This window comes from Centropristis striata, chromosome 17 (assembly GCF_030273125.1).
Source record: "Centropristis striata isolate RG_2023a ecotype Rhode Island chromosome 17, C.striata_1.0, whole genome shotgun sequence".
Taxonomy (NCBI): domain Eukaryota; kingdom Metazoa; phylum Chordata; class Actinopteri; order Perciformes; family Serranidae; genus Centropristis; species Centropristis striata.
The window spans coordinates 13,729,515-13,754,407 of NC_081533.1; the positions used below are offsets into that span (position 1 = coordinate 13,729,515).

The 24,893-nt window shown below is 38.7% G+C and overlaps 1 protein-coding gene across 1 annotated transcript in view; it reads left to right on the forward strand.

Annotated features, from left to right (window-relative positions):
* The window catches only part of arap2 (ArfGAP with RhoGAP domain, ankyrin repeat and PH domain 2), a 176,115-nt gene that overhangs the window by 32,420 nt on the left and 118,802 nt on the right, over nt 1-24,893 (forward strand). Inside the window, exons 8-9 of the mRNA XM_059354942.1 lie at nt 1,931-2,051; nt 17,727-17,920. Of these exons, the coding sequence (XP_059210925.1) occupies nt 1,931-2,051; nt 17,727-17,920 (315 nt within the window). The remainder of the gene's footprint in view (nt 1-1,930; nt 2,052-17,726; nt 17,921-24,893) is intronic.

The window sequence follows — 24,893 nt, forward strand, 5'->3', positions numbered from 1 at the left end:
AAACTCCTGGGGAGAGAAACGCACACGGCTGGCTGTCGGTAATTAGGTTGAGCCACTTCTTGCCATTGTTAACATCCTGTTTTAATACGAGAAGGACCCCTCTCTGACCCTCTTAGGCATCTTCATTCTGACATGATGTCTCTCTTTTCTACCTCTTCTCCTTTAGCTACATTACAGAATCCCACCATCACCTCTTCTGCTGTTTTTATCTTCTCTCTATTGTGTCTCTTCACGCTCTTTTTCATTTTCTTTCTCTCAGTCCTCTCCTTGGCCTTTCACACAAACCTAATTTCTCTCTCTCTCTCTGTCTTTTTCCTTTCTTTTTTTCAAATTTCACGCTCCCTCCATCCATCCGTCCCCTCCCTCCGCCCCCGCTCTCCCTAACCGACTGTGTCGGCTGGTATATTTTTGGCTGTATGGTCTCTAGAAATAGGCTTTTGTGGCTCGCAAGGTCACCGGCTTAATTAAGAATGGCGAGAGAGAGCGTCAGAAGTTCACTTCCCCCTTTATCTTCCTCGATTCATCCTGAACTCACACTCTGTGTCTCTCTGCAGGATGTGACAGCGGCGGTACAGTAGAGCAAACGTACAGTGTTGTGCATGGCAATCACTACAAGCCATTACATTGTGCACAGGACTGCAGAGAATCAAAATTCAGGTCAAGCCCGATGAAGAGCGACAGAGAGAAAAAAGGGACGTCTGTTTTTTTTTTTTTTCATACTTTGCAATGATAATGACATTATCGACATGAATAATGCAATGTCTGCAACGACCCCTTTCTTTTTCCTTTTTTATAACCCAGTGATTTTCACGCCGCTACAGAAGCGTAATGTACTGTCCCCAGGTTCACTCTATCGCAGGAACATTACAATCCGACATGTTCTCAGCTTTTTCTAACTACTTTAAGGGCATTTGTCTGTTATACTTGCCACCATCAGGGCTTGAATACTGATTCGAGCGGCGCTACCGTTATGTCCTCGCTTCTTTAGAAGTGATAATATTGACGTTTGATTTCTGTCTTTTTGCTCCTTCTGTCTCCTTTTCATGTTGACAATGACCCAGTACTTTAATTGCCATTGTCGAGGGAGGCTGTAAAGAGGGTCACGAAGCCTCCAGTGCAACATCCTCCTTATTTAGATGCCTCAGCTAGAGCTGCTGGGGGAAAACATGGGGGTAATGAAACAATACACACACAGCCCAATCCCACTTTACCCAAAAAGCGCATCCTGTGCTTTACCCAAATCCCCTCTACAGCGTGCCTGTCTCTTTTTAAATATTTGAGAAGTTTGTTTTCAGCTTGTAGATTTGTTTTATGATGTCTCCTAACACCCAAATGACTGCTCTGTGTGTTATTCTTGTGTTTGGGCTTCTTTAATGCAACGGAATTCACTTTTTTTTTTCTTCTTCCTGGGCTGTCTCCTGCTCCTGCATTTCAAATCACTCTATAATTTGAGTTATTTGTTGTTAATGTCAACCATCCCATCAATGCAAATACGTCCTGGCTTGCTTAACAGCATGCAGCTCGTATGAAAACACATACCATCAGGTTGCTGTTTGTATTCCTGGAGCAGCTTTTTGATTGAAATGCTTCTATCCAAGAGCTTGCGTGCCATTTATCACAATTATTGCTTGAAAGGGAACAGGGAAGCTATTTCTGCAAATAAATTTGACGCTGCATTGATGGGTTATTGCTCCAGTTTGATGAGGATGTCTGTCGGTGGCGTTTCAAAATGAATGCGATCCAAGTCAACGGTAATACATCTCAGAATTACACATCTATTGATGCAAACAATGCGCTCGAAAACAGCAATTGTGGGCCCACAGATGCAGATAATAGGAATAAGCAACAATTCGATAACATTATTAGTATGCTTGAAGCTGCGTGTGTGTCTACTTGTGTTAACATGCTTTTCTTCTCTGTCTTTTCACAGGAGATGTACTCCAAAGGCATGATCATGGCCAGTGCTGTCAGACAGCTGCGAGGACTCGGTGACAACAAGTTTGAGGTAGTCACCTCCCTGCGGACCTTCATATTCCGGGCTGAAAGAGAAGGTAGAGCAAGTGCATCCTTTGTCCCTCCCCCCTCTGCATTTTGCAGTCATCTATCAGCTCCTCGTTCTGTTTTGCTGGACAGTCTGCCTCTGTCGCTCTGACCGTCTGATTCCCTGTCTAGCCTTGTTTTTCTCTCTCATTCTCCACCTCTCTCCGTCCTTCCCTCTCCCACCCTCCCTTTTTGTTTATCTCAGTCTCGTCTCTCGTTTTTACCTCACTCTCTCTAAATGTGGTAATCTTCTGCCTCACCTCTTTCACTCTTTTAGTGTCTCTTTCTCCGCATGTAGTTATTTCTCTACACTCGCCATCTCTCTCTCTCAGAGGACAATTTCAGAGGGATTGGAGGTTTTACATCCATCAGAAACATATTGCAAGGTAGAGGTGGGGGAAAAAATGGATGAAGCATAGGATCGCGATATTTTGCATGACGATATAACGATTTATGGTTGCCAAGCATCGATATTTAGTGTTCCGGGCCGTCAGTATCTTCTTTTTTCTAAGACTTTAAGGAATATACTGGAGGTTCTTGTATCGCATGAAACAAGAAGATCTAAGGAATCTATAGGCACCATGTGCGTCATGATATCGTGTCACAAAGTTGTCGAAATAAGGCTGTAAAGTTAGGCTTTTTTTATGTTTCATTCAAAATAATTCAGAGCAGTGAAGCTTAAAGTTGAGGAAAGTTTGATAAAATGCTGCAGTTGTTGTCATCCATACATGTTTGATATCAGTTCAGTTCAGTTTGACTGGATACTTTGTTGGTCAGTCTGTGGGTTTGACTCTCATTGTGGAGAAATAAAAAGACTGAAGTGAGATGAATACACTGAGAATTTTCTCTTATTTGAAGAAACATGTTGCATTGCTGTGTGTAATGTTGCTACATTATTGATTGTAATTAATAATGCAGTTAAACAGTTGAATCGCAATATATTGTATCACAATACTCACCATATCGAAAAATGCTTAAAATCGCAATAATATCATATCGTGACTCAAGTATCTGGATAAAATTGTATTGTGGGGCCTCTGCGGATTCCCACCTCTATTGCAAGGTACCCATATGTGAAGGAATAGTTCTACATTTCAGGAAATTTGTTGTCTTTCAGAGCATGATATGATCAGTATCATGACTGTAAAGGGGGGGGTGTTAGCGAATTGGAGGTTGTCTGGCTCTGTTTGAATTAAGAATTTAAAATCTCTGATTACAGGGATTGAAGTTTTCCATCGCAGCCACAGATTTCCATCAGTTGGATTCCAGAGAGGCCATGAATGAGATCAGTGTCGATAAAAGTATGATTTTAGCTTTAGACAGAATTCCACAGTGGCAGTAATTAGCTGTCAATTTGCTGTGGACCAGAGTTAGTGGGTACAGATGCCATTCTGGCTCAAAAGGAAAATTACTGCTGAAAAGTAACTGGCTACATTCACTGCATCTTCAATAACCATTAACAGTCTGTTTTAAGTGCATAAGTTACAGTAAGGACCATTTTTGAAGGATTTCAAAACCACACCTGGTCTAATCTTTTTGAGGGGGGGGGGGGGCACCAAACCATCTGTGGGGTCCGGGGGTATACCGTATTATAGAATCTTTATTGTTATCCTACTGGTTCACTTTTAATGCCTCTCACACATTCTAATGCCACTATTCCATCATTTACACTGATCTTAATGATTTCATGTTTTAATGAATCATTTTAAAGGAGAATATGGGGTTTTTATGTTTTATTTAAGGCATCTTATTTTGACAGACTTCTTGTAAATTCTGTGGTGGATTCTGTTAACACACCGTGCTCTTATTTCAAAGCTGCATGTGCTTAGCGACAGGAAATGATTTGTCACAGGTTAGCTTTTTGTGATCAAGACAACTTTAATTGCTACGCGAGCTAATGTTAGCTCGCGTCTACCAAACGACATTTGCAGCAGTGTGTTTGGATCTGACCGGCCCAGACAGGTTGCTAGTTGTTTCCCCCTGCTTCAAGTCTTTATGCTAAGCTAGGCTAATCAGGTCCTGACGCACATTTCGTCTCACCCTGAGAAAGAAAGCAAATAAGCCGATTTCTAGAAATGTCAACTTATTTCTTGAAAGTGTTTTTTTCTTGCAAATGAATATCATGCTATGTATAAGTGGGTGTATACATCGGTCCCTAGGGAGATCCTTGCTGCAGTAATGACTTCATGTCCCTGTCTGAACCGATGTTATTAAGTTAATCTAAAGGGACAGACTGTAAAAAAAAAAATGAAATTGTCAAATCTCTCAGGAACAATCCTGTAATAGTCTCATTCCTTTCCTCTCTTCATCCCTCTGTCACACAAAACGGAATAAGAGTTGTCTCTGCTTATCGTCTTTCAGCTGAGAGCTTTGTCTGTGTCGGCCTTAATGAGAGGGGAAAGAGACACTTTCCGCTCCTTACCTCCTGCCTGCTTGATGGCAGTCTATTAGGCAGCGCAGGTCAAACTACTCATTCACTAATCGAGGTCCGTCTCTGGGGTTAGACGTCGGCCGCCCTTTGATTCATGTGAATGAGTGAGATTGGAGAAATGTCCATGCTTATGGACCTTTGACTCATTGTGTGGTATAGTGTGAATGTTATAGGACGTGGTGGATCTTTGAGATCGTTGAGACCTCAATGCAAGCAATTGATATATTGACTTATTTTTGAGTGAGGAATAGAATAATCAATATTTGACATCATCATTGGTATTGAGCATCTGATTATGACTTTTGGTAAGTTCAACTGGTTGTTTTATTGCTCAGTGCTCATTTGCAGTCATGGCAAAAATGATTAGACCACCCTTGTTTTCTTTAATTTCTTGTTCATTTTAATGTCTGGTACAACTAAAGGTACATTTGTTTGGACAAATATAATGATAACAACAAAAATAGCTTGTTTAATTTAAAAGCTGATATCTAGACATTTTAAAATTTTTTAATTATGATTTTGGTTATTATCGATAAAGCCATGGAAATGTCTAGATATCATCTCTTAAATTAAAGACTTATCAGCTATTTTTGTTGTCATTATATTTGTCCAAACAAATGTACCTTTAGTTGTACCAGGCGGTTAGGACCGGGTGGCCTAATATTTTTTTCCATGATTGTATAATGAGGATGACTCATTTTCCCTCAGATGTTACTATTTTTAAAGCTACATAACATAGTCTGGGTTTGAATTTTGTGTAAACAGCATTATGAGTCTTTAAACGTCTTTTTATGGGCTGCTCTGATTGCAAATCAATGATCCCCAACCAAGGTTATTATAGTTAAGGAAAACTAACGAATAACTAAAATTGAAAAAACATTTTTGTTAACTAAAAACGATAACTAACTGAAACTGTATTGTGTGGTTACAAAACTAACCAAAACTAACTCAAATTATAGTGAAAATGTCTTTCGTTTTTGTCTTTGTCTACTTTTTTCATACATAATCTAATGTTTCCATTTCTCTGCTGCTGAGTGTGTATATTCCTGCTTTTTGGGCTTCTAGGAGAGGTGCGAGTGAAATTACCGTAATGACACTCAATTAGCTGTAAAGAGCAACTTCTCAGCTTTCAGAAAACATTGGAATTTTTTTCGATAGCGTAAACCGTTCAGTTATTATGGTAATCCCACGTGCACTTGCACAAACGTGTCGCCGGGGCAACGCTCTGTAAATTTTGGATGTTGTGCTTTCACTGTGTGGAAGTGAAAGTCTTCAATTCGCCTGTGATATTACAAGTCACGTGTTTTTTTGCGCCGGCCGTAGATTACATGTAGGGGAAACACTGCATAATCCTTTTTGGTTGATATGAAATGTATTTATTTAGCTCTGACCAAATAGCTGCTAGTTAGTCAACATGCAGGAACACATTGTGAATAGGTTTACTGAGACTGGGATGTCTACACTCAAACCAAAATTCAAAACACCCGGAACTTTAAGAGTTAATAACCTTATTGGGGCTAAAATGGATAAACCAAAGGAAATAAAGGCAAAATTTATTATGACCTCTTTGAATCTCGCACCCAACACATAGCCCATTACAAAAAAACTAACACGAACACTAAAACTAATAAAAAACTAAACCTAAGCATTTTCAAATAAATAAAAACTAAACTAAACTCACTCTAAAAACTAATTAAAACTAACTGAATTTGAAAGCAAAACATCATTTCATTCAAATGTTGTGTTCAATACTCTAAATTGAATATAAGGCCAACAGAAGAACATTTGCTTAATTATATAGATTTCTTTTGTGACTAATGTAGTAGTCCTAGCACTAGTAGTAATATATATTTCTCCAGTAATAGGAGATTACTTTCTCCAGTAATTTGTTCTGTTGATTTGCAAGAGACAGAGAGGAAATAACACAAGGAGAGTCATTCTACACAGCAGTGGATGTATTTTGATACAAACTTGCTCATTGCACATTTGTATACAAAAGGATTTGTTTTGTTTTGTGGAGCTGAAATTGGAATATGAAATAGAAAAAAGTCTGCTCAGGAGTATTACCTACATATTCACGTAAACCCGACCAATTAAATATTAAAATCAAATTTAGTCCTGGTGCCCGTTTTTCCATTTCGTATTTTTGATCTGAGCCTAATATTAAAATATGAAAAACAAGCATTTTTTTTTTCGTTTTTTGTGTTATAATAAAAAAACAAATAACAAAATAACCAGTCAATATTTCATTATTTGGATAATGGAAAGAACGAATGATACACGGATTTAGCTTGTTAACCCCGTGGATAAAAGTCACAGATTTATGAGAAAGAAGTGGGGGAAAAAAAGCAACTTTTCTCGCAGATTCACCACTTTAAATCTCTTAAATCTGCAACTTTTTTTCTTGTAGATTTGCCACTTTAATCTAGTAAATTTGCTACTTTTTTCTTGACCCCATTTTGATATCCACTGAAGTTACCAAATATAGTTCTTCGCCTGATAAAGGGTTAAGAGTTGATACCAATCACAATACATGCATCTACATCTACCAGTTTATCATGTCATTCGTATAATGAATGAAGGCCTAATTTCATCCATCTACTGCTACTCGTGCTTGTTGAAAAAAAGTGTTTGTCAGCTAAAAACTAAGACTTGCATTGAGTCTGTACAGCCAACAACTTGCACCTTTAAACTTCCTTTCCATCTATTTTCACCACACTGTTCACCGGCGATTCTTCCCTCCTCACTCTGTCGATTCAGTGCGTCATCATATCGATATCTGCCAGCCTTTTTTGTCCGTTTATGAGTCGCGGGTCCTCAGCGGCATCATTTATCACGCTGTCTGCCGGCTGATCGTCATACGTCACACTCAGCTGTCCTGACAAGCGCTGGGAGGGGAGAGGGCTGTCTGATTTGGAGGTGGCCTCTGACCGCCTGGGATCAGTGGGAAGCCTCTTGCAGAGGTGGCTGCTGCTGCTGCTGCTGCCGTCAGGAAAAAAAAAAAAAAAAAAAAAGAGGGGAGAGTTGGGAGGAGAGCTGGAGAGGGGAAAAGAAGAGAGAAGGAGGAGAAAACTTGGCCTCATCACCTCATGCATCTTTAAACAGGCCCACTCGCCTTGTGGCGGAGAGTCATCAATCTTTGGGGAAACACATGAGAAAGAGGGAGACATGAGGAGACAGAGGGAAAGAGGAGGAGTAGGTTAGTGAAGTGGAGGTATGGAGCTGCCGGGCTGATGCAGTCGGGGTGAGAAGGGGGGAGAAAATGGTGGAGTGATGGTCAGAGGAGTGAAAAGGCATCCGGGAGGGACATTAGGAAAAGGGGATAGGGGAAACAAGCAAAAGGAAGCGATTAAATGAGGGAATAACAGGAATTGATAGAGCGAGAGAGGCAGACACGCAATCTCGGCGTGAAGAAGCAACAGAGAGGTAAAGGCAGAGACGGCAGGGAGGGATGAAAAGGGCAGAGTGAAGATGGAGAGAGGGAAAAGGAGGAGGGAGAAGTGAGTGAATAATTGAAGGCCACCGGAGAGAGTGTGCACACAGCTGTCGGCTGATTCTCCACTTGGTCCGCAGGTGGCCTCTTCCCTCAGGTACTGTCAGCTTGAGAGAGGAGAGATGGAAGGAGGAAGGAAGGCAGGCAAGGAGGAGAGAGGGAGAAAAGAAAAAAAAAAGAGGGGGGGAGGGAGTGATGCGGGGGAGAAGAAAGCCAGAGGAAAGGAGAGTTTGGCAGGGAGAGACACGGCGGAGAGTGATGGAAAGCGGTCAGGACAAGAAGGGAGTGCTGGAGAGGGGATGCAGACAAATGCGCTACAAGAGAGAAGATGGGATTTATGGTGTAAAGAAATGTTGATGATTTGTATTCTGATGCTTCGGCAATTGCCTTTCCACGGAGCCTGCTCCTAACACATGTTAGTTTTGTTTGAAATGACAGGAAAGGAGGTAAGAGAGAGTTGTAGAGAATAAGTAAGGATAACAACTAAAGGGCTGGGAACAGGCCAGAGAGAGAATGATGGCAGGAATATAAACTCCAGAGGACATGGAGTGGGAGTAAAAGCTGCATTAACTGTAGTAAATATTTCACTTTGCATTATTTCACATTTTTACTACCCAGTGGCGGGTTTTAACATTTACTGCAAACATTTAACATTAGCTTCTTAGCTAGTGTTGAGCATAAATTTCCATGCAACAAGACAAGTGCATTCAAAGTTCTCCTTGACTGTTTGCTCAAGGACCTCAAGGATTTTTCATAAACCTTTTTATTGATTGTTTTATATCCTCATTAACTGCTGATTCCTCACTAAGTGGCAACCTCCAGGCCTGAAAAGTGAAGCCAATTTAAAATGGCCGTAAACCTGTATTCTGTCTATTCGCCAGAGGGGGCAACCTCCTGGTTGTTAAAAAATTAAAATAAAAAAGTCAGTTTGTATCTAAGTCAATAGGAAAATGACCCTACTTCTCCCTTAATTTATACTTCAGTATAAAATTATACTAATGAAATTCTATTCTAAATTGCTAGTTTCAAGTCTTCTTCCACAACTGCATAATGTTCACTTTGTGAAATAAGGTCCCATTAAGAGTAAAATAGATCATAAAGTAGGGTGTCATTTAGGGCGTGTCTTCCATTTTCAATTGGATGTACAGTCATGGAAAAAATTATTAGACTTTTTCTTCAACTTGTTGTTCATTTTAATGCCTGGTACAACTAAAAGTACATTTGTTTGGACAAATATAAAGATAACAACAAAAATAGCTCATAAGAGCTTAATTTAAGAGCTGATATCTAGACATTTTCCATGGTTTTCTTGATAATAACCAAAATTGTGATCAAGAAAACCGTGGAAAATGGCTAGATATGGTTGTTTTCATTATATTTGTCCAAACAACCTTTGTACCTTTGTACTTTAGCTGTACCAGGCATTAAAATGAACAAGAAACTGAAGAAAACAAGGGTGACTGTAGATTGCAGAAGATTTTCAAATCATTGCATTCTGTCTTTTACTAAGTTTTTCACACTCAACTTTTTTGGAATCAGAATTGTAAATGGCAAACGTATGTCCGACTCTCGGTATTTATTAATGCTACTCGCCTAACAACTATTGCTTCTTTGTACCTGTTGTAGAAGTCCCAAGTACATCAGAACACCACACACCTTCATGTCTAGATTAATAATATCATCTAAAGCAGGGGTCTCAAACTCCGCTGGAGGCAGTATCAAAATGATCAAAAAAAGACACAAAAAGACAGAAAAAAACCTAAATTCATTGAAAAAGACAAAAAATTACAAAGAAGACACAAAATAACTAAAGAAAGACACAAAATGACCAAAAAAAGACACAAAATTACCAAAATGACAGAAAAAAACCTAAATTACTTAAATAAGAAACAAAATGACCAAAAATAGAAGCACTTTCATATCAAGGTGTGGGCCACAAAATATTGTCACGAGGGCCGCAATTGGCCCGCGGGCCACGAGTTTGAGACCCATGATCGAAAGGAAGGATGAATGAATTTCATCATCTTCTGAGTCAGGATGACTGCAGGTACAGCGCTACTACATCTATATGAACCCCAAATAAACAGCTTTTGCTCTGACTTAATTGCAATAGACTAATCATAAAGTATGCAGAAATAACTACAACATCATGCCAATGTGTAAAAAGTCTGAATCCACGCTCTGCCAGGTCTGTCTGCAAGACGACAAGCAGATTACTTTTAAAATGCTTCTTTTCTGAGCAGAGTTTGGATCTATCAGACCAGTCGTTTGCTATGCAGGAGATTCTCAATGCCTGCTACTGGGTGCACCTTTCTAGTTAGCTTATAATGCTGGATTTAAGATGCATTAAAAATACATTACATGCATGTTTTGGATAGATTTGATTACTAACAAATTCTGAACTGTGTGATATTACAGTGACTCTAAATTCACTCTTTTTTGACAGATAATATGGTCCATGTGTATGTATTGGTAAGGCCCAAGTAAGACTCATCCAGTTCATGTAAATATAGTAATATTTGGCAAATTTTCTGTAGATTAAACACAAAGGAGTCATATAAATGTGTGATTCTGTGTTGTGCATGTATGTTAGACTGAGAGGATTCAAATGACAGAAAACAAAGCAAATCTCCATCCCTCTGCTTTGGCTTTTTTTCTCTTTTTTTTTTTTTTATTCCTGTTGATGGAGACTGTGTGGGCGGCTTCTAAGATCTGTGTTGAGCGCTAAGTGGACCTGGCTCTCATCTCATCCACTTTCAATGAGGATTATGTGCCTCTCTCCTCGGCTCTCTCCATGTAAAGTGGAATAGTCTTTCAAATACATGGCTATACATATATCCCTTAACAAGCAATGAAGCTAGATGTGGCTGTTGGTTTGCAGTGCACTCTTTTTTTTTTTAATATGCATGCAGAGGTGAGGGCATGTTTGCACACTGAGTGAAAATAATTTTGGCAAGCACGTTGGAGGCTCATGCGGAGACTGTGTGCACAAACAAACAACAACATATACTCGATCATATGCGAGACACATTCAAGCGCACAAGTCAGATGCACACGTGGTAACATGCAGGCGTGCAGGCATGCCACCGTCTCCTCTCAACTTTCTCTCAATCCTCCCACCTCCTTTTCCTCGCTCCAGCCCTCCCTGCACAGATTGACAGCTTGGGCAAAGAGGAGAGAGTGGAGGGAGAGAGAGGAAGGTCCTGAATAAATGAACAGGCAAATAAGTGAGCGCAGGACAGGTAATGGAACTCAGAAAGCAAGGGTGGGAACAGAACAGTAAAGCCCAGTGATGTAAAGAGCAGTCAATAATTGAGTGGGCCATTCATTATTGATACAAGCTCTTTGTAAATTCATAAGAATCTGGGAGGTAGCCAGACCAGAGCCGAGTTCTGGGCCGGGCAGCGGATACAGTATTTGGACACTCAGGAGGGTTGTGTGTGTGTAGGAGTCGGATACTCGTACCGAGTCTGCTCTGATCCGCTCGGATGTTTGCTGTATTAAAACACCCGCGGCAATACTTCGGACTCTATGAACCTCATAACGCCGAATATAACTTTGACCTTGGTCACTTGTAACCTGGTGGACTTGTTGAGACCCATAAAAAGTTCAGTGGTGCTGTGAAATTCCGTTCGTTTTAGTGGTCGACCGATACAGGTTTTTTAAGGCCGATAACGATTATTTTGACATCAGTCTTAACCGATCCCCGATATGTGCTGCAGATTTTTTTGGGACGATTCTTGAAGCCGATATTGCCTTTTCTCCCTCCATTTACATGATAAAAATGACACAATGATAACAAATGTTACACAAGTCTCAATTTTAACAAAAAAAGGAACATTTATTAACAAAACAAACAAAACATATTAACAGTTGGACAGCAAACAATGTGTATGTTGTTCTAGGCCTGGAGGTGGTGGCGCCTCAGATGAATCCACATATTTGATATGTTTTTCTTTTTTCCGGTATCAGCAGCAGCTCACCAGAGAATGGCAGATGTTGCACCAAGCCTTGCCTGGTGTTGGCTCAGTGAAATGGGCTAGTTGACCGGCGAACGCACGCACGTATCGGCCGATGCCGATACAAGTAAAAAACGCAAATATTGGGGAAATTGCGTCTCCGCATGCTGTACATATTGAACTATTTACATTTTTACAGCCTCTCCTGTCCTCTCCTCTCAGATCTGTGTAAACAGATTTTCAGTAAATATTTGTCACATGACCGTTTGTCTGAGCAGAATCAATTCTGCTTCACAGTGTCGCTGAGGAGCAGAATACGTTTTTAACAGGATATAGTTAATTCAAACTGTTTTGTTTTGGCGACATTTTAAATGAGACGTATAGAATAAAGTGATTTTGACAGAAATAACACATTATATAGATCCATTACACACAGAATGAAACATTTCATGTCTTAATTTATTTAATTTCTTCTAATTATAACGATAATGGCTTACATTTAATGAACACCTACAATTCACTGTCTCAAAAAAAATTTGAATATTACAAACGACCAATTTTAAAAAATATGTTTAATATGTAAATGTTGGCCTCTGAAAAGTATGTCCATCTATATGACTCAATACTTGGTTGGGGCTATTTGACTTGAACTACTGGAAATGGACTTTTCTATGATATTCTAATGTATTGCGATGTACTTGCACCTGTAATCTTTGCAAGTTTAAGCTGAATGACTCGTGTAACTAGGTGTACTTTAAACCCGGGTATGCCGCAGTGCACACAAATTGTAGGAGTTGTAGGAATAGTAACAGCTTTCTTGAGAATTACACAGCAATGTTCCTCTCCCAAAAATATGCACTCGTCCAGAACACGGTACCCCAGACACATCTGACCAAATAAGCAGAGTGGGCGTTTGTAGTGAGGCATTTTGGTTCAGTTGGATTCTTCTCTGTGTGAAACAAACTGTAGGTGTGAAAAGACTTAATTACCTCCGCCAAGGAGGCTATGTTTGGTTGTCTGTTGGTCAGCAGGTCTACTAAAAATACTATTTTAATGAAACTCAGTGAAAGGTTATAGCCAAGGGAGCCAATTAAGATTTGGATCTGATCTGGATCATGAGGCAAATACACAAATTATTATTACGAGATGTGGCCTTGCTAGAAATCTGCGCTCTTCTACTTCTAAATTGGACAAGTTATCATAGCAAATACTTAATTAAGTATTTACTTGTGAGGCCCAATTTTGTATATTTGATTAAAATTGACCAATAATAATGAAAAAAAAAGAAAATTATACATCAATGTGTTGGTCATGAGTTGCCTTAAAAGGTGAAAAAAAGAAGTTGGTAATAATTTATTTTCTCCATGTCCTGAAACCAGTCTAATGTCATGGGGTCCTTTTTGACTCCTGAGGACCACAGGTGTGATTCTTTTATTCATTTTGCTTCCATCCAAAAATGTACAATGCTTTCAAAACATACGTTTCACTAAAATTTGCACTGTGCATTCCCATCAAGAAATTATCATTTCATTATAACTGTTGAAAAAAACAAACAGGTTTTATTACTTTTTTTCCCGCTTGAAATTAGGCCTAATTTTGGTGAGAAAGGTGAAAAGAAGAGTTGTTAATATTTTCTTTCTACATGTCCTAAAACCAGTCAAAAATGTCATGGGGTCCTTTTTGACCCCCGAGGATCACAGGTGCTATAAAAATTTATAAAACACGTAAAAATGCATGAATAAAGTTGAAATTTAGAAAAAAAAATTGCAGAGGGGCACATATTGTCACCCTGTTAAAAATAATCACCTAACTCATTTTTTCAAGTTTTGCAGGAAACACAAAAAAACATGACATTTATTGATCATTTCACTCAAAAAGGATGTAACAAAGGATGGATATTGGCATAGTAATAACACTGTGTGTAAATTATGTATCTTAAGAGAAATAAATGACTTAGGCAATTTGAACATGCCTTTGTGACTTAAGCAAGATATGGTAACACTTTATTTTGAAGGAGTCTACATAAGAGTCACGCAAACCTGTCAGAAACATGACATGACAAGTATCATGAGCATTAATGTTACTTCAAAGTGTCACTAATGTTCATGACACATCCCATGTCATGTTTATGACACGCTCATGTCACTCTTATGTAAAGACCTTCAAAATAAAGTGTTACCAATATTAGTGTCAACAATAAAACAGTGATAAACTAAACTGATAACTAAACAATCTCCCTCTAGCTCTTCTTTGCTGGGTTCTTATCTGATGCCTATGAATGTGGCAAATTGTCAAAGAAGTGAGTTAAGTCTTGAGTCCTAAAGGGGTAAAATCACATGATCTGATCAACTGAGGATGTAGGTGATTTAACCATAGGTTGCCGGCGTCATGAGGAGATGATTTAGGCAAATAAAAAAAAAAATTGTCAAAAAATGACTGTAGAACCTTTTACCAATAATGTCAAGATTCTTTAAACAGTGTGACGATATGCTGAAAAGTTCAAGCAATTCTATGAAAGTTAACCTATATTAATGTAATAACCTCCATTAATGTTATACTTTATTACATTATTGGTAAAAAAAAGTGTATTATATTATTGGGAAATGCACTTTATTACATTACCGGGAAGTTATTACATTATCAGGTTTTATTACATTTTCAATGGACTCAAGTGCAGATTTTTATTACAATATCAGGAATTTATTACATTATCAGGTTCTACAATGACTTAGGCGATTCTTTAAACAGTGTGACGATATGCTGAAAAGTTCAAGCAATTCTATGAAAGTTAACCTATATTAATGGTATGATGAAAATGATTTGGGTTCAAAAAGGACCCCAGGACCACAGGAGGGTTAATACTCACGCCTTTGTCTTTAGTTTTCAAAGTCCTGAGAATGCCGAGGGACGATCAAGGCCTCCCTGTGATTTGGTCTTAATCTTGTGCATGTGCACCGTGTACTTTTCCAGGATGTGAGGCTGACTTACAACTTGCTGCATACACAATTTACTCAATCAGGATCATGCTGTGGTGGCAGCTATGATTGATGCTGACTTAAAAGGATACAAGGAATGGCGCATTGCAGGAAGCAGGGGAAGGATGTCGTATTTACCCCGAGTTATTTAAGCCGTCCAAGAAAGACACAGGTGATCAGTTATCATTGAAGGAAGTGTGCAAAAAAATATGACTTATATTACCTTTATGGGCTACGAGCTAAATATGTGTACATTTATCTTCATCTAGGTAATGAGATGTCCAATGAATCTCCCTTTCACCACTCCAGCATATGGAGTTTTTTGTTGGATTACTGTTAAATCCGATGTGCTTTAAGCAAGACACCGAGTCCCTACCAGCTGCAGGCCTTTTCTTGTTCAATAGATGAGCCGTGGGAAGAAAGTGAAAAGACACATTTTTTCCAACGTGGAGATCAATAAAGTATCACAAAAACAATTATTCTCTCTATTCTTAAATTGGCATGCTTCAACAGTATAATTTGTTAACCTCCTACAAACATTTCCTCATGCTTCCTTACCCTACATAGCTAATAGTACAATTGATTTTGGTGACATGATTTGTGTCGGTGATTTTTCCTCTTTTGGCAAAGAAGTGGCCCATAATAAGGATAGTAATGGATGATTAAATGAAACGGAGGAGTGATTACACCAAGTAAGGGCTTCTCTTCTCCACCCTGAACATTTTGATGAATCACATAAGAACTGTTTAGAAATACAGACATCAAGTCCTCCTGTTTGGAGAATATTCATGAAATCCTTCCATCCTGTTGTTTGTTCGTATTCATGGCTATCCAAAAATACATTTCCTGAAAAAAAGGGTGTGTGTGGTGCACCTGTGTGACCACACAAGTGCTCACTATTGTTCTGAGAGCTTCACTTTGTCACTTTGCATATTTCTGAAAAGTGTCTGTCATTCTGTCAGATTGTTGTGTTTTTGTTTTTGGATGATGGCTTGAGTACAAATTTGAATTGAAGTCCATTTAGTTGATAAAAATCCTCAATCTCAAATTTACCGCTCCATTCTACCTGCTTGGTTTCCATACCAGTTTCCATATTCTTTAGATTTTTTCCCTTCTTCTTTCTGTCTTGTAGTTTCCACAGTGGGTGCTGCTGCTTCGGACCTCTGATGTGTACTCGTGTGTGTGTGTGCTCGTGTGTTTACAATCCTTTGGTATCTCTTGTGTTTTCCCACTTTGCAGGCTTTGATTGCACAATGTCTCGGGCGGTAGGGGAATGGGCTTTACAGCGCCGGTTTCATGTCTTCTTTTATGTCCGTTTGAAAAGTTGCAGGAGAAGATATCTGAGAGGCCTTTTGAGTGTACATCGTTTGAATGTAAACCCTGGATGGAACACGATGCATCGCCGCGCTATGCTTGAGCCATTTAGCTGTTAGGTAATCCGGGGCGATTTACAAAAAGTTAAAGCTTTTGTGTCATGTTCAAGGACAAATTGTATTTGAAGACACTAAGCATGTGAAGTGCCAGTTATAGAGCCCTCCTCCAACTGTAAATGGGCACAGCAGTAGGGCTGGGCGATATATATCGATATAAAAGATATATCGATATATTTTTAAATGTGATATGGAATTAGACCATATCACATATATCGATATAGTTCGAATTGTGCACTGTGATCCTTGCTCCAGGCAAGCTGCGGCTTTTATTTAAGATATTTTTTTATTTAAATGTGCACTTTTTGGAGCTTTGATTTTTAAAAAAAGTACTCCTGTTATACAGTATTTATGTTCACTTAAATAAACGGTTTCAATAAAACTACTGGTGACATGTCATATTTGGCTTTGACTTTGACTGAACATTTGCTCTCACTTTGCAATAAAAATATCGGGATATATATCGTATATCGATATTCAGCCTAAATATATCGGGATATGACTTTTGGTCCATATCGCCCAGCCCTACACAGCAGGCCTATCAAGCTTTGGTTTTCTCCATATACACGGGGCTGTAGGAGCAATACTGTATATAAACAGTTTGTAAGGTGGTGGCCTTTTTTTTAAGCTTTTCCAAAACTAAAAACATGTCCTAAACATTATTGGATTATTGTGATTACGTTCACTTCTTTTATACCGTCAAAACATGACAGGCGTTACATCTGTAGCTTAAGGGGACTGGGCTTAGCGGACAGGCAGTTGCAACATTTTCATCAGATGAATTCAAAGTCCTACTCCTTCACAGCTGAAATGAACTGCTCTGTGAAACGTACTAGCACCTTTATGTGACTTTGCTCTGTTGTTTTCCAAGTGGAGACAAATGAGTTGACTCGGAAAACTGGCAGTTTCTCATTAGAAGCTATATTTTTTTAATTATATATTTTAATTAGGTGGTGTGTTTGACTCAAATTACCCTGGCCACATCTCGCTGGAGGCTTGCAAATCTCAGAGTAGCAGCTATCTGTATCTTTAATGCTAGACTTTGCACTTTTCAGCTTTGCAGGATATTCTTTTTCCAGGGGCTAAGTTAATTTTTACCAATCGTAGCTCATCCTGTGTTTCAATTACTTTTCTTTTTAGACTCGGATTTTCTGTATCAGTATGCAATGGAGGTTTTTAGCAGCCAGCCAGCCAGTGTAACTCACTAAAGGGATGTAAAAATGATGAATTAACACTATAATTCAAAGACTTCAAGATGCCCTGATCTCTCTTTGTCTAGTTCTCTTTCTGGCCTTTCGTGATTTCTTTCTCTCTTGCTCTCGCCGTCTTTCGCACATTCACACTTGTATCCACATCCACATCTCTTTTTCTGTCTCTCACTCATGCACGTGTCCACAGGGGAGCGCCAGGAGTGGATGGAAACTCTTCAGACGGCCACGCGCCCCCCCGCCTGCGGCTCCCAGAAGCGCTCCAACAGCCTTTCCCACCCCTCCTCCACAAACAAGCGAGGCATGCTGGAGCTCCGCGGTTACAAAGGCAGAGTGCTGGTGTCCCTGGCGGGGAGTAAAGTCAGGCTCTGCAAAACAGAACAGGTACTTCCAACACCGCCGGGACTTCCTCTCTACAGGATGACAGTTTCCTGTTTGAAAATGGGAAGATAATAATCACAGCCTTTTTTTTTCCCAAGCAGATGGGGGCAGAGATGGAGATGTTCATGAATGTGTAATGTAGAAAGTAAATATATATGTGTGAAAATGTTTCAGGGTCCTAAGATACATGCTGCTCTATTTATGGTGGGTACAACCACATGCTGACTGCGTTTACAGCTGTGACCAGTAATCTTGAAAATATGTGGGGAAGGAATCGAGAGTGAACACATATTTAATGGAACCAAAACATTATTAGCAGATGGAAACGGGACTATCTTCAATAAGAAACAAATCTTTTAATGCCTGGATTAAGACAAATTTAGAAATTTGCTGTTGGACCCAGGTTTCCATCTCAAATTCTGAATGCACCATTCAAGTTTTTTTTTTACACTTTTAATCTTTGGATCTTATCTTTTGCTTTTGTGATGGTTATTTACAATCAAATATAGCAATGCAGTCCAGAGTAGTCCAGCAGCAGACTGCCACAGCCCCTTTTTGATTTTAGTGCCAAATTGATCTTTGATCAGCCAGAATATTTTGCGCTCATTAGCTCAATCCCGCTCTGGTATGATCCAGAATTGAGTTGATTAACCTTTAACCTCGGTCAGGTGTATGAGCCGAAACCGCTTCGATTTTATGCAAACCAGCTGAACCGCCATTTGTCTTTATGACATTCCTGCAAATTTGAAAGTAGTATACATCAGCAAACTGTACAGATGGAGTCATGATGGATAAATCTAAATTGTACATTACATTGACATTAGTAATAAGAAATGTGATGACCATTTTCTTATGTTCTGTCTGCAATTTACTGTCAAGGCTGGCAACATGAAGGAAATAAGATTTCAGTAGATATGGGAAAGTTACTGTTTTTTAGGATGAAAAGATATTGAGACTTTGCAACGAAAACAAACTGCACCTGTAAACATTTTAGATTATTATTGTTCGAGCAGTCGCCCACTGAACGGTTGGTTAGTGGTTTGATCCCTGACCATGGCGGCCTACATGTCGAAGTATCCTTGAGCAAGATACTGAACCCCAAATTGCTCCCGATGCTGCGTTCATCGGTGTGTGAATGAATTCCCAATGGTGGCAGGTGGCACCGTTTAGGGTGGCCTCTGCCACCAGTATGAATGTGTGTGTGAACGGGTGAATGAGCGCAGTCTGTAGTATAAAGCGCTTTGAGTGGTCGCAAAGCGACTAGAAAAGCGCTATATAAGTGCAGGTCCATTTACCATTTGAAGCCGACAAAAGAGATGAAACCAAAAAACCTAACCTTCTTATGTCTTGTTTTCTATCGATTGACAAACCAGCTTAAAGGTGCATTACTGCCATCAAGTGGATTGGAGTGGCTACACTCTCATTGATGGGCTCTTTCAGTCTCATTATGTTCCACTCGGAGTAGCTGCTGAGTCAAGTGGGATGTTTTACTTTTTACTCCACTTCATTTAGCTGACAGCTTTAGTTACTTTTGACATGAAAATCATGATAAAAGTAAAGAAAAGGGTTCATTTAGCTTTTTAAGAGCAACATTCAAGGACTTTCAAGGTACCTTCCAAAGCATAAAGCATCAATAGAACTCAATATAAATTGATGCTGTGTTATCGGGCTGGTCCAGTGTTTGGCTTGATATCAAACCAGTTTAAAATTGGCCCAACCCTACTGTGACCTATAGGGAAAACATGAATACCAACAGTTGTACCTGCCCTTTACACTTTACACTCCACTGCTGGCTAATGCAAATCTCTTCACATTTTCATGTCTACAAGAGGAAACACCCTTGTGGTTCAGGTAACAACACTTTTTTTCTTATGGCAGCATCTTCAGGCTATGTTTTCTTCTTTTCGAATGGTCAAAATCAAAACAACAGAGGTTGATATTGCGACTTTTAGTTCCTAGTATGAGTCAGTCTCCAAATAAACCCTGACTCCTATTCATGACTAAAATCTGCGGAGTTCCCCTTTGACATTCTGCTCAAGTATAAGCATGCTCTGTATTCACAGGGCTTTGTATTTGTGTCAGACATAATTTTGGAGTCTCTTGTTAACACATGAGCAAAGGGCCCAAAAAGTCAGCGGAGTCCTTTAAGTATCCTACTTAGTTAGTATTATTGTGTACTTAGAATATATTCTGGCAGACTAATACACTCTTTTTGATAACTTACATCTCGTCTTAACTGCAGAATAAAGAGGAGATAAGTTTTCACTTACTCATAGTTTCTCTTGAGCCTTTCTTATTTGATGTGAGTCCAATTAAGCCCCGATAGTCCCCGCTCACGTACAAAGACTCTGTTCTCTGCCTACTCCTGTCCCAGCAGCCAGATATCCCATCAGAGATTGAAAGATATCTCATGTGCAGTGATACTATTTCTTAAAGTGCCTCACACGTATTTGTGTGCATATTTGATAATGCGACACGCATTCAACTCATCTTCAGTCCTCCCTGGCTCTCATTTCATTTTGCTCTATCTTTTAGTTTTGTTGTTTGCCTTTCATTATTTTCTTCATTAGCGTGAACAAACATCTTTGTTAGAATTCTCTTTTGGGTATCACTCCATGTCAGCACATTTCCACTTCCTTGATCTGAGACAGCAGGAGAAACGGAGGGAAAGAGAGAATCAGAGGGAGGACAAATTAATTGTATTATTTCAGCTTTACAAGCTAAATCCCCGGCATAAATGCGGCAGCAGCGGCGGCGGCAGCGCATGTTTTTTTTTTTTTTGGCACAATGAGGAAGGGAGGCGGCAAATGAAAGACAAGAGAATAAGAGACAAGACACAAAGAGATAGAAGTAGAAAGATGAAGTGAAAATGGTGGAGGTGCAGAGGTCGCATGAGTGAGAAACGAGCGTTGGTGGCTTGTAAGGAAAAGGAGAGAGTGATGGAGAGCGAGAGCGCGGGGAGGGAGGTAGACCGTTGCCCCGTTCAAGTTCAGTGGAGTGGAGTATTTAATCTAACATGATGAACGAGCTATTGGAAACATCATCCTCCCAGCTCCTCCTTCAACACCCCTAGCCCATTTCTCACGGGCCGTAAGCCCTGTGATGAAGCTGTGTTTAAGGTCATTTAAACACCAAGGTAAAGAAAGTCAGACGGTGCGCAAAGCGTGTCACATACACACACACACACACACACACACACACACACACACACACACATTCTTGTGCTTCTATCTTTGTGAGGGCCCTCATTGGAATAGTGAATTCAATATAACGTTTTAATAGTTTTGGATTTTTCATTAGTTTTAGTTTTATTTCGTTGTGAATTTTGGTTTTCAAATTCAGTTAGTTTTAATTTAGTTTTTCTTATTTGAAATGCTTTAGTTTGAGTTGAGTTTTTACTAGTTTTAGTGCTAGTTTTAGTTTTTTTTAATCACATGTCACAGTAAATTTTGCCTTTATTTCCTTTGTCTCATCCATCTTCATTATATATGGAAAAAGTTGACAAAGATGAAAATGAAGGACATTTTCACTATAATTTTAGTTAGTTTTGTAACCACAAAATACAGTGTCAATTAATTATAATTTTTTTGTAACCTTAATCCTAAAACAAAGTCTTAAATCTTAAATCAAAGCCTTGAAAGAAGTGAGGACCAGCCGAAATGTCCTCACTTTGCAAAAATGTCCTCACTCTGTTGGTTAAAAACGTGTTCCGGTCCTCACTATGTAGGAAGTACAAGAACACACACACACACACACACACACACACTCTTGTACTTCTATCTTTATAAGGACCCTCATTGTAATAGTGAATTCCCTTGCAAGGTTATAATAGTTTTTGGATTTTTCATTAGTTTTAGTTTTAATTTCGTTGTGAATTTTTGTTTTCAAATTCAGTTAATTTTAATTCGTTTTGAGAAACGAGTTTGCTGGTTTTAGTTTAGTATTTTTTTTTAAATGCCTTAGTTTTAGTTTAGTTTTTATTAGTTTTAGTGTTTTTGTAATGGGGTATTTGTTGGGTGGGAGATTAAAAGAGGTCACAGTAAATTTTGCCTTTATTTCCTTTGTCTTATCCATCATCTTTATGTATGAAAAAAATAGAAAAAGACAAAAACGAAGGACATTTTCACTATAATTTTAGTTAGTTTTGCAACCACACAATACAGTTTCAGTTAATTATCACTATCATGTAACCTTTAACCCTTAAAACAAAGTCTGAAATCTCAAAAAAGCTTTTAAAGAAGTGAGGGCCGGCCAAAATGTCCTCACTTTGCAAAAATGTCCTCACTCTGTTGGTTAAAAAACATGTTCTGGTCCTCACTATGTAGGAAGAACTAGAACACACACACACACACACACACACACACACACACACACACGTTGACTCTGAGAGTGATCTCCCTGCCATGAGCTGCATAGGCAGATCGCTACAACAGCAGCAACTTGTTTCGTGTCTTATCACTACATACATCACAAGTGTTTTCCGGTGTGTGTTCACTCCGGTGGCTGAAGGATTGATTGATCGTAGCGTGATCATATTTCTTGCTGCCGTCTCGCCTCCAATTTAGCTTCCCACTAGCTCGGTTGAACCCAGTTTCTTGGCTGAAACTTAAATGCTTGCCAGATTTTTTTTTCCTCCCTTTTTTATTCCTACTTAGCAAGAGTTGCACATACAGTAGACGCCTCTCTGATGGGAAAGGTATTCCGAGTATACAATAACAGCAAGACTGAGGATTTAATTAATCTCTACTTTAATTAAATCTCTTTCTCATTTGCTCTTCTGAAGATCTTCTTTGTAACAATTAACATCATCCCAAGACTGCAAGGCCGTTTTGTCGAATTTGTGACACAAGAGTGATTTTCGTTTCATCAAGGCCTTCCTATTGTAATGACTTCTGTTTCTTTTTGCATACCTGATAAAACTAAAAGATAATCAGCATATTTAAAATACCGGCGAGTGAAATTCCACATTGTGTTTCCATTCTGAGATGAATGCAGCTGCAATGCTCACTATTCCTTTTGCTCATTTCAGTATTCAACAAAAAATATCTGTCTCTTTAGCTGCTAAATGCTCAACTATGCTCATTAGCTAGTTGTTAACAAGGTCTTTTTGTCGTTCAGTGCTGGACACGCAGTGAACATTCATATTTTTTGTTTAAAAACAGCTGCCTGCTGCTGGAAAACATGCTGATTAAAGCAGTAAAGTGAGCTAAAACAGTGATGTAGGTTTGAAATAGGGCTGGGCGACATGCTCAAAAAACTCTTTCCTGACATTTCATATCTATATCAATTCCTCTTCGAAAACCAACAAACATTTAGACATATACTTTATTGTATCTAATACATTTACGCCTCTAGATTTATCCTTTAGTCACTAAAACTTAGTTTATTGCAGCGTTTAGTACCACAAATGTAGTCTAAACATGTTCTAATCATGTGTCTTACATGTTCTATATTGTTGTTGCTATGAAATAGAATCAATATTTTGTCTACAAATAGTAATTTCCAGTCAGAATGCATGAAATCTTTGAAGGCCGTTTTCTTAAAATTATTTTTTTCTCATGCTCTACACAGGGGTTTGCCTATAATATAAATCATACCCTGATTTACAGAACATTTTGTTCCTAGAAACATAACAAAAATGTTTTTTATGGCTTTTGACAGTAGTTTCAGATTTATGAAATTATAAAAGTAGATATCCCAATTTCCTTCAGTAAAAAAAAAACTTTGAATCTAATATATTGAGAAAATAAATTATAACTTAGACATTTGCTTAATGTAATATTCAGATGTCTGTCCTGGAAATATATGCAAATCAGTGCATATTTAATGAGTCCACCTATTGTATCTGCTGTGTTTATCGGCTATAATGTCGTTATTGGAATCATTGTTAATATAAATTTTCATTATTGACTGATACATTATCAGCATAATATATATTGTTAAGCTTAAAGATGCTGAAAATACTGATTAATCCTTTTTAGTTGTAGTTAAGTCTGAGCAACGCTTTCACATCACACACACACACACACACACACACACACACACAGTCTTGTTGTATTTACAATCAATCAAGTGACTAAGAATCTGCAGCTGTGCGAGGCTTTGGCACAATGGAGCTACAGGTGCATCTCAATAAATTTGAATATCATAGAAAAGTTTGTTTATGTCAGTAATTCAATTCAAAAAGCGGAAATAACACATGATATAGATCCATCACACACAGAATGAAATATTCCATGTCTTAATTGATTTAATTTCTTCTAATTATAATGTTTATGGCTTACATTTCATGAAGATCTAAAATTCAGTGTCTCAAAAAAAAAAAAGAATATTACAAAAGACCAATTTGAAAAAGTATGTTTAATATGCAAATGTTGGCCTCTGAAAAGTATGTCCATCTATATGACTCAATACTTGGTTGGGGCTATTTAACTTGAACTACTGGAAATGGACTTTTCCATCATATTCTAATTTATTGAGATGCACCTGTATATGACATCATCAGCATGCTAACATGCTCACAACATGCTGATGTTTAGGAGGAACAATGTTTATTTATGTTCCCCATCTCAGGTTAGCATGTTAGCACGCCAACCAATTGTACCAGTTGTCACTAAGTACAGCAGAGGCATAAAGGAATCCCTGAAAAAAAGTTGAGGGAGGATTTAACCTTTGACCAATAAGGTCTGTACAAAACTTCATAGCAAACGTCCAAAAGTTAGAACTAACCGATTCATTGCTGCCATCCCTAGAATCATAGCTAGCATGATTAAAATGATTGATTAGTGCATCTTTGAATATTAAATCAGAATTTATCCGAACAGGCTTGTGATTCATGGCCATATCCAGCCAAGTTGGCGTTAAATTGAGTCATTTGGGATTGGAAACTCAGCCTTCAGACCTTTTTTTATTTGGCCGGATCTCCACTACCAACTCGGCTAAACTCACACTGAAGCAGCAGGCAGATAAAGTTTTT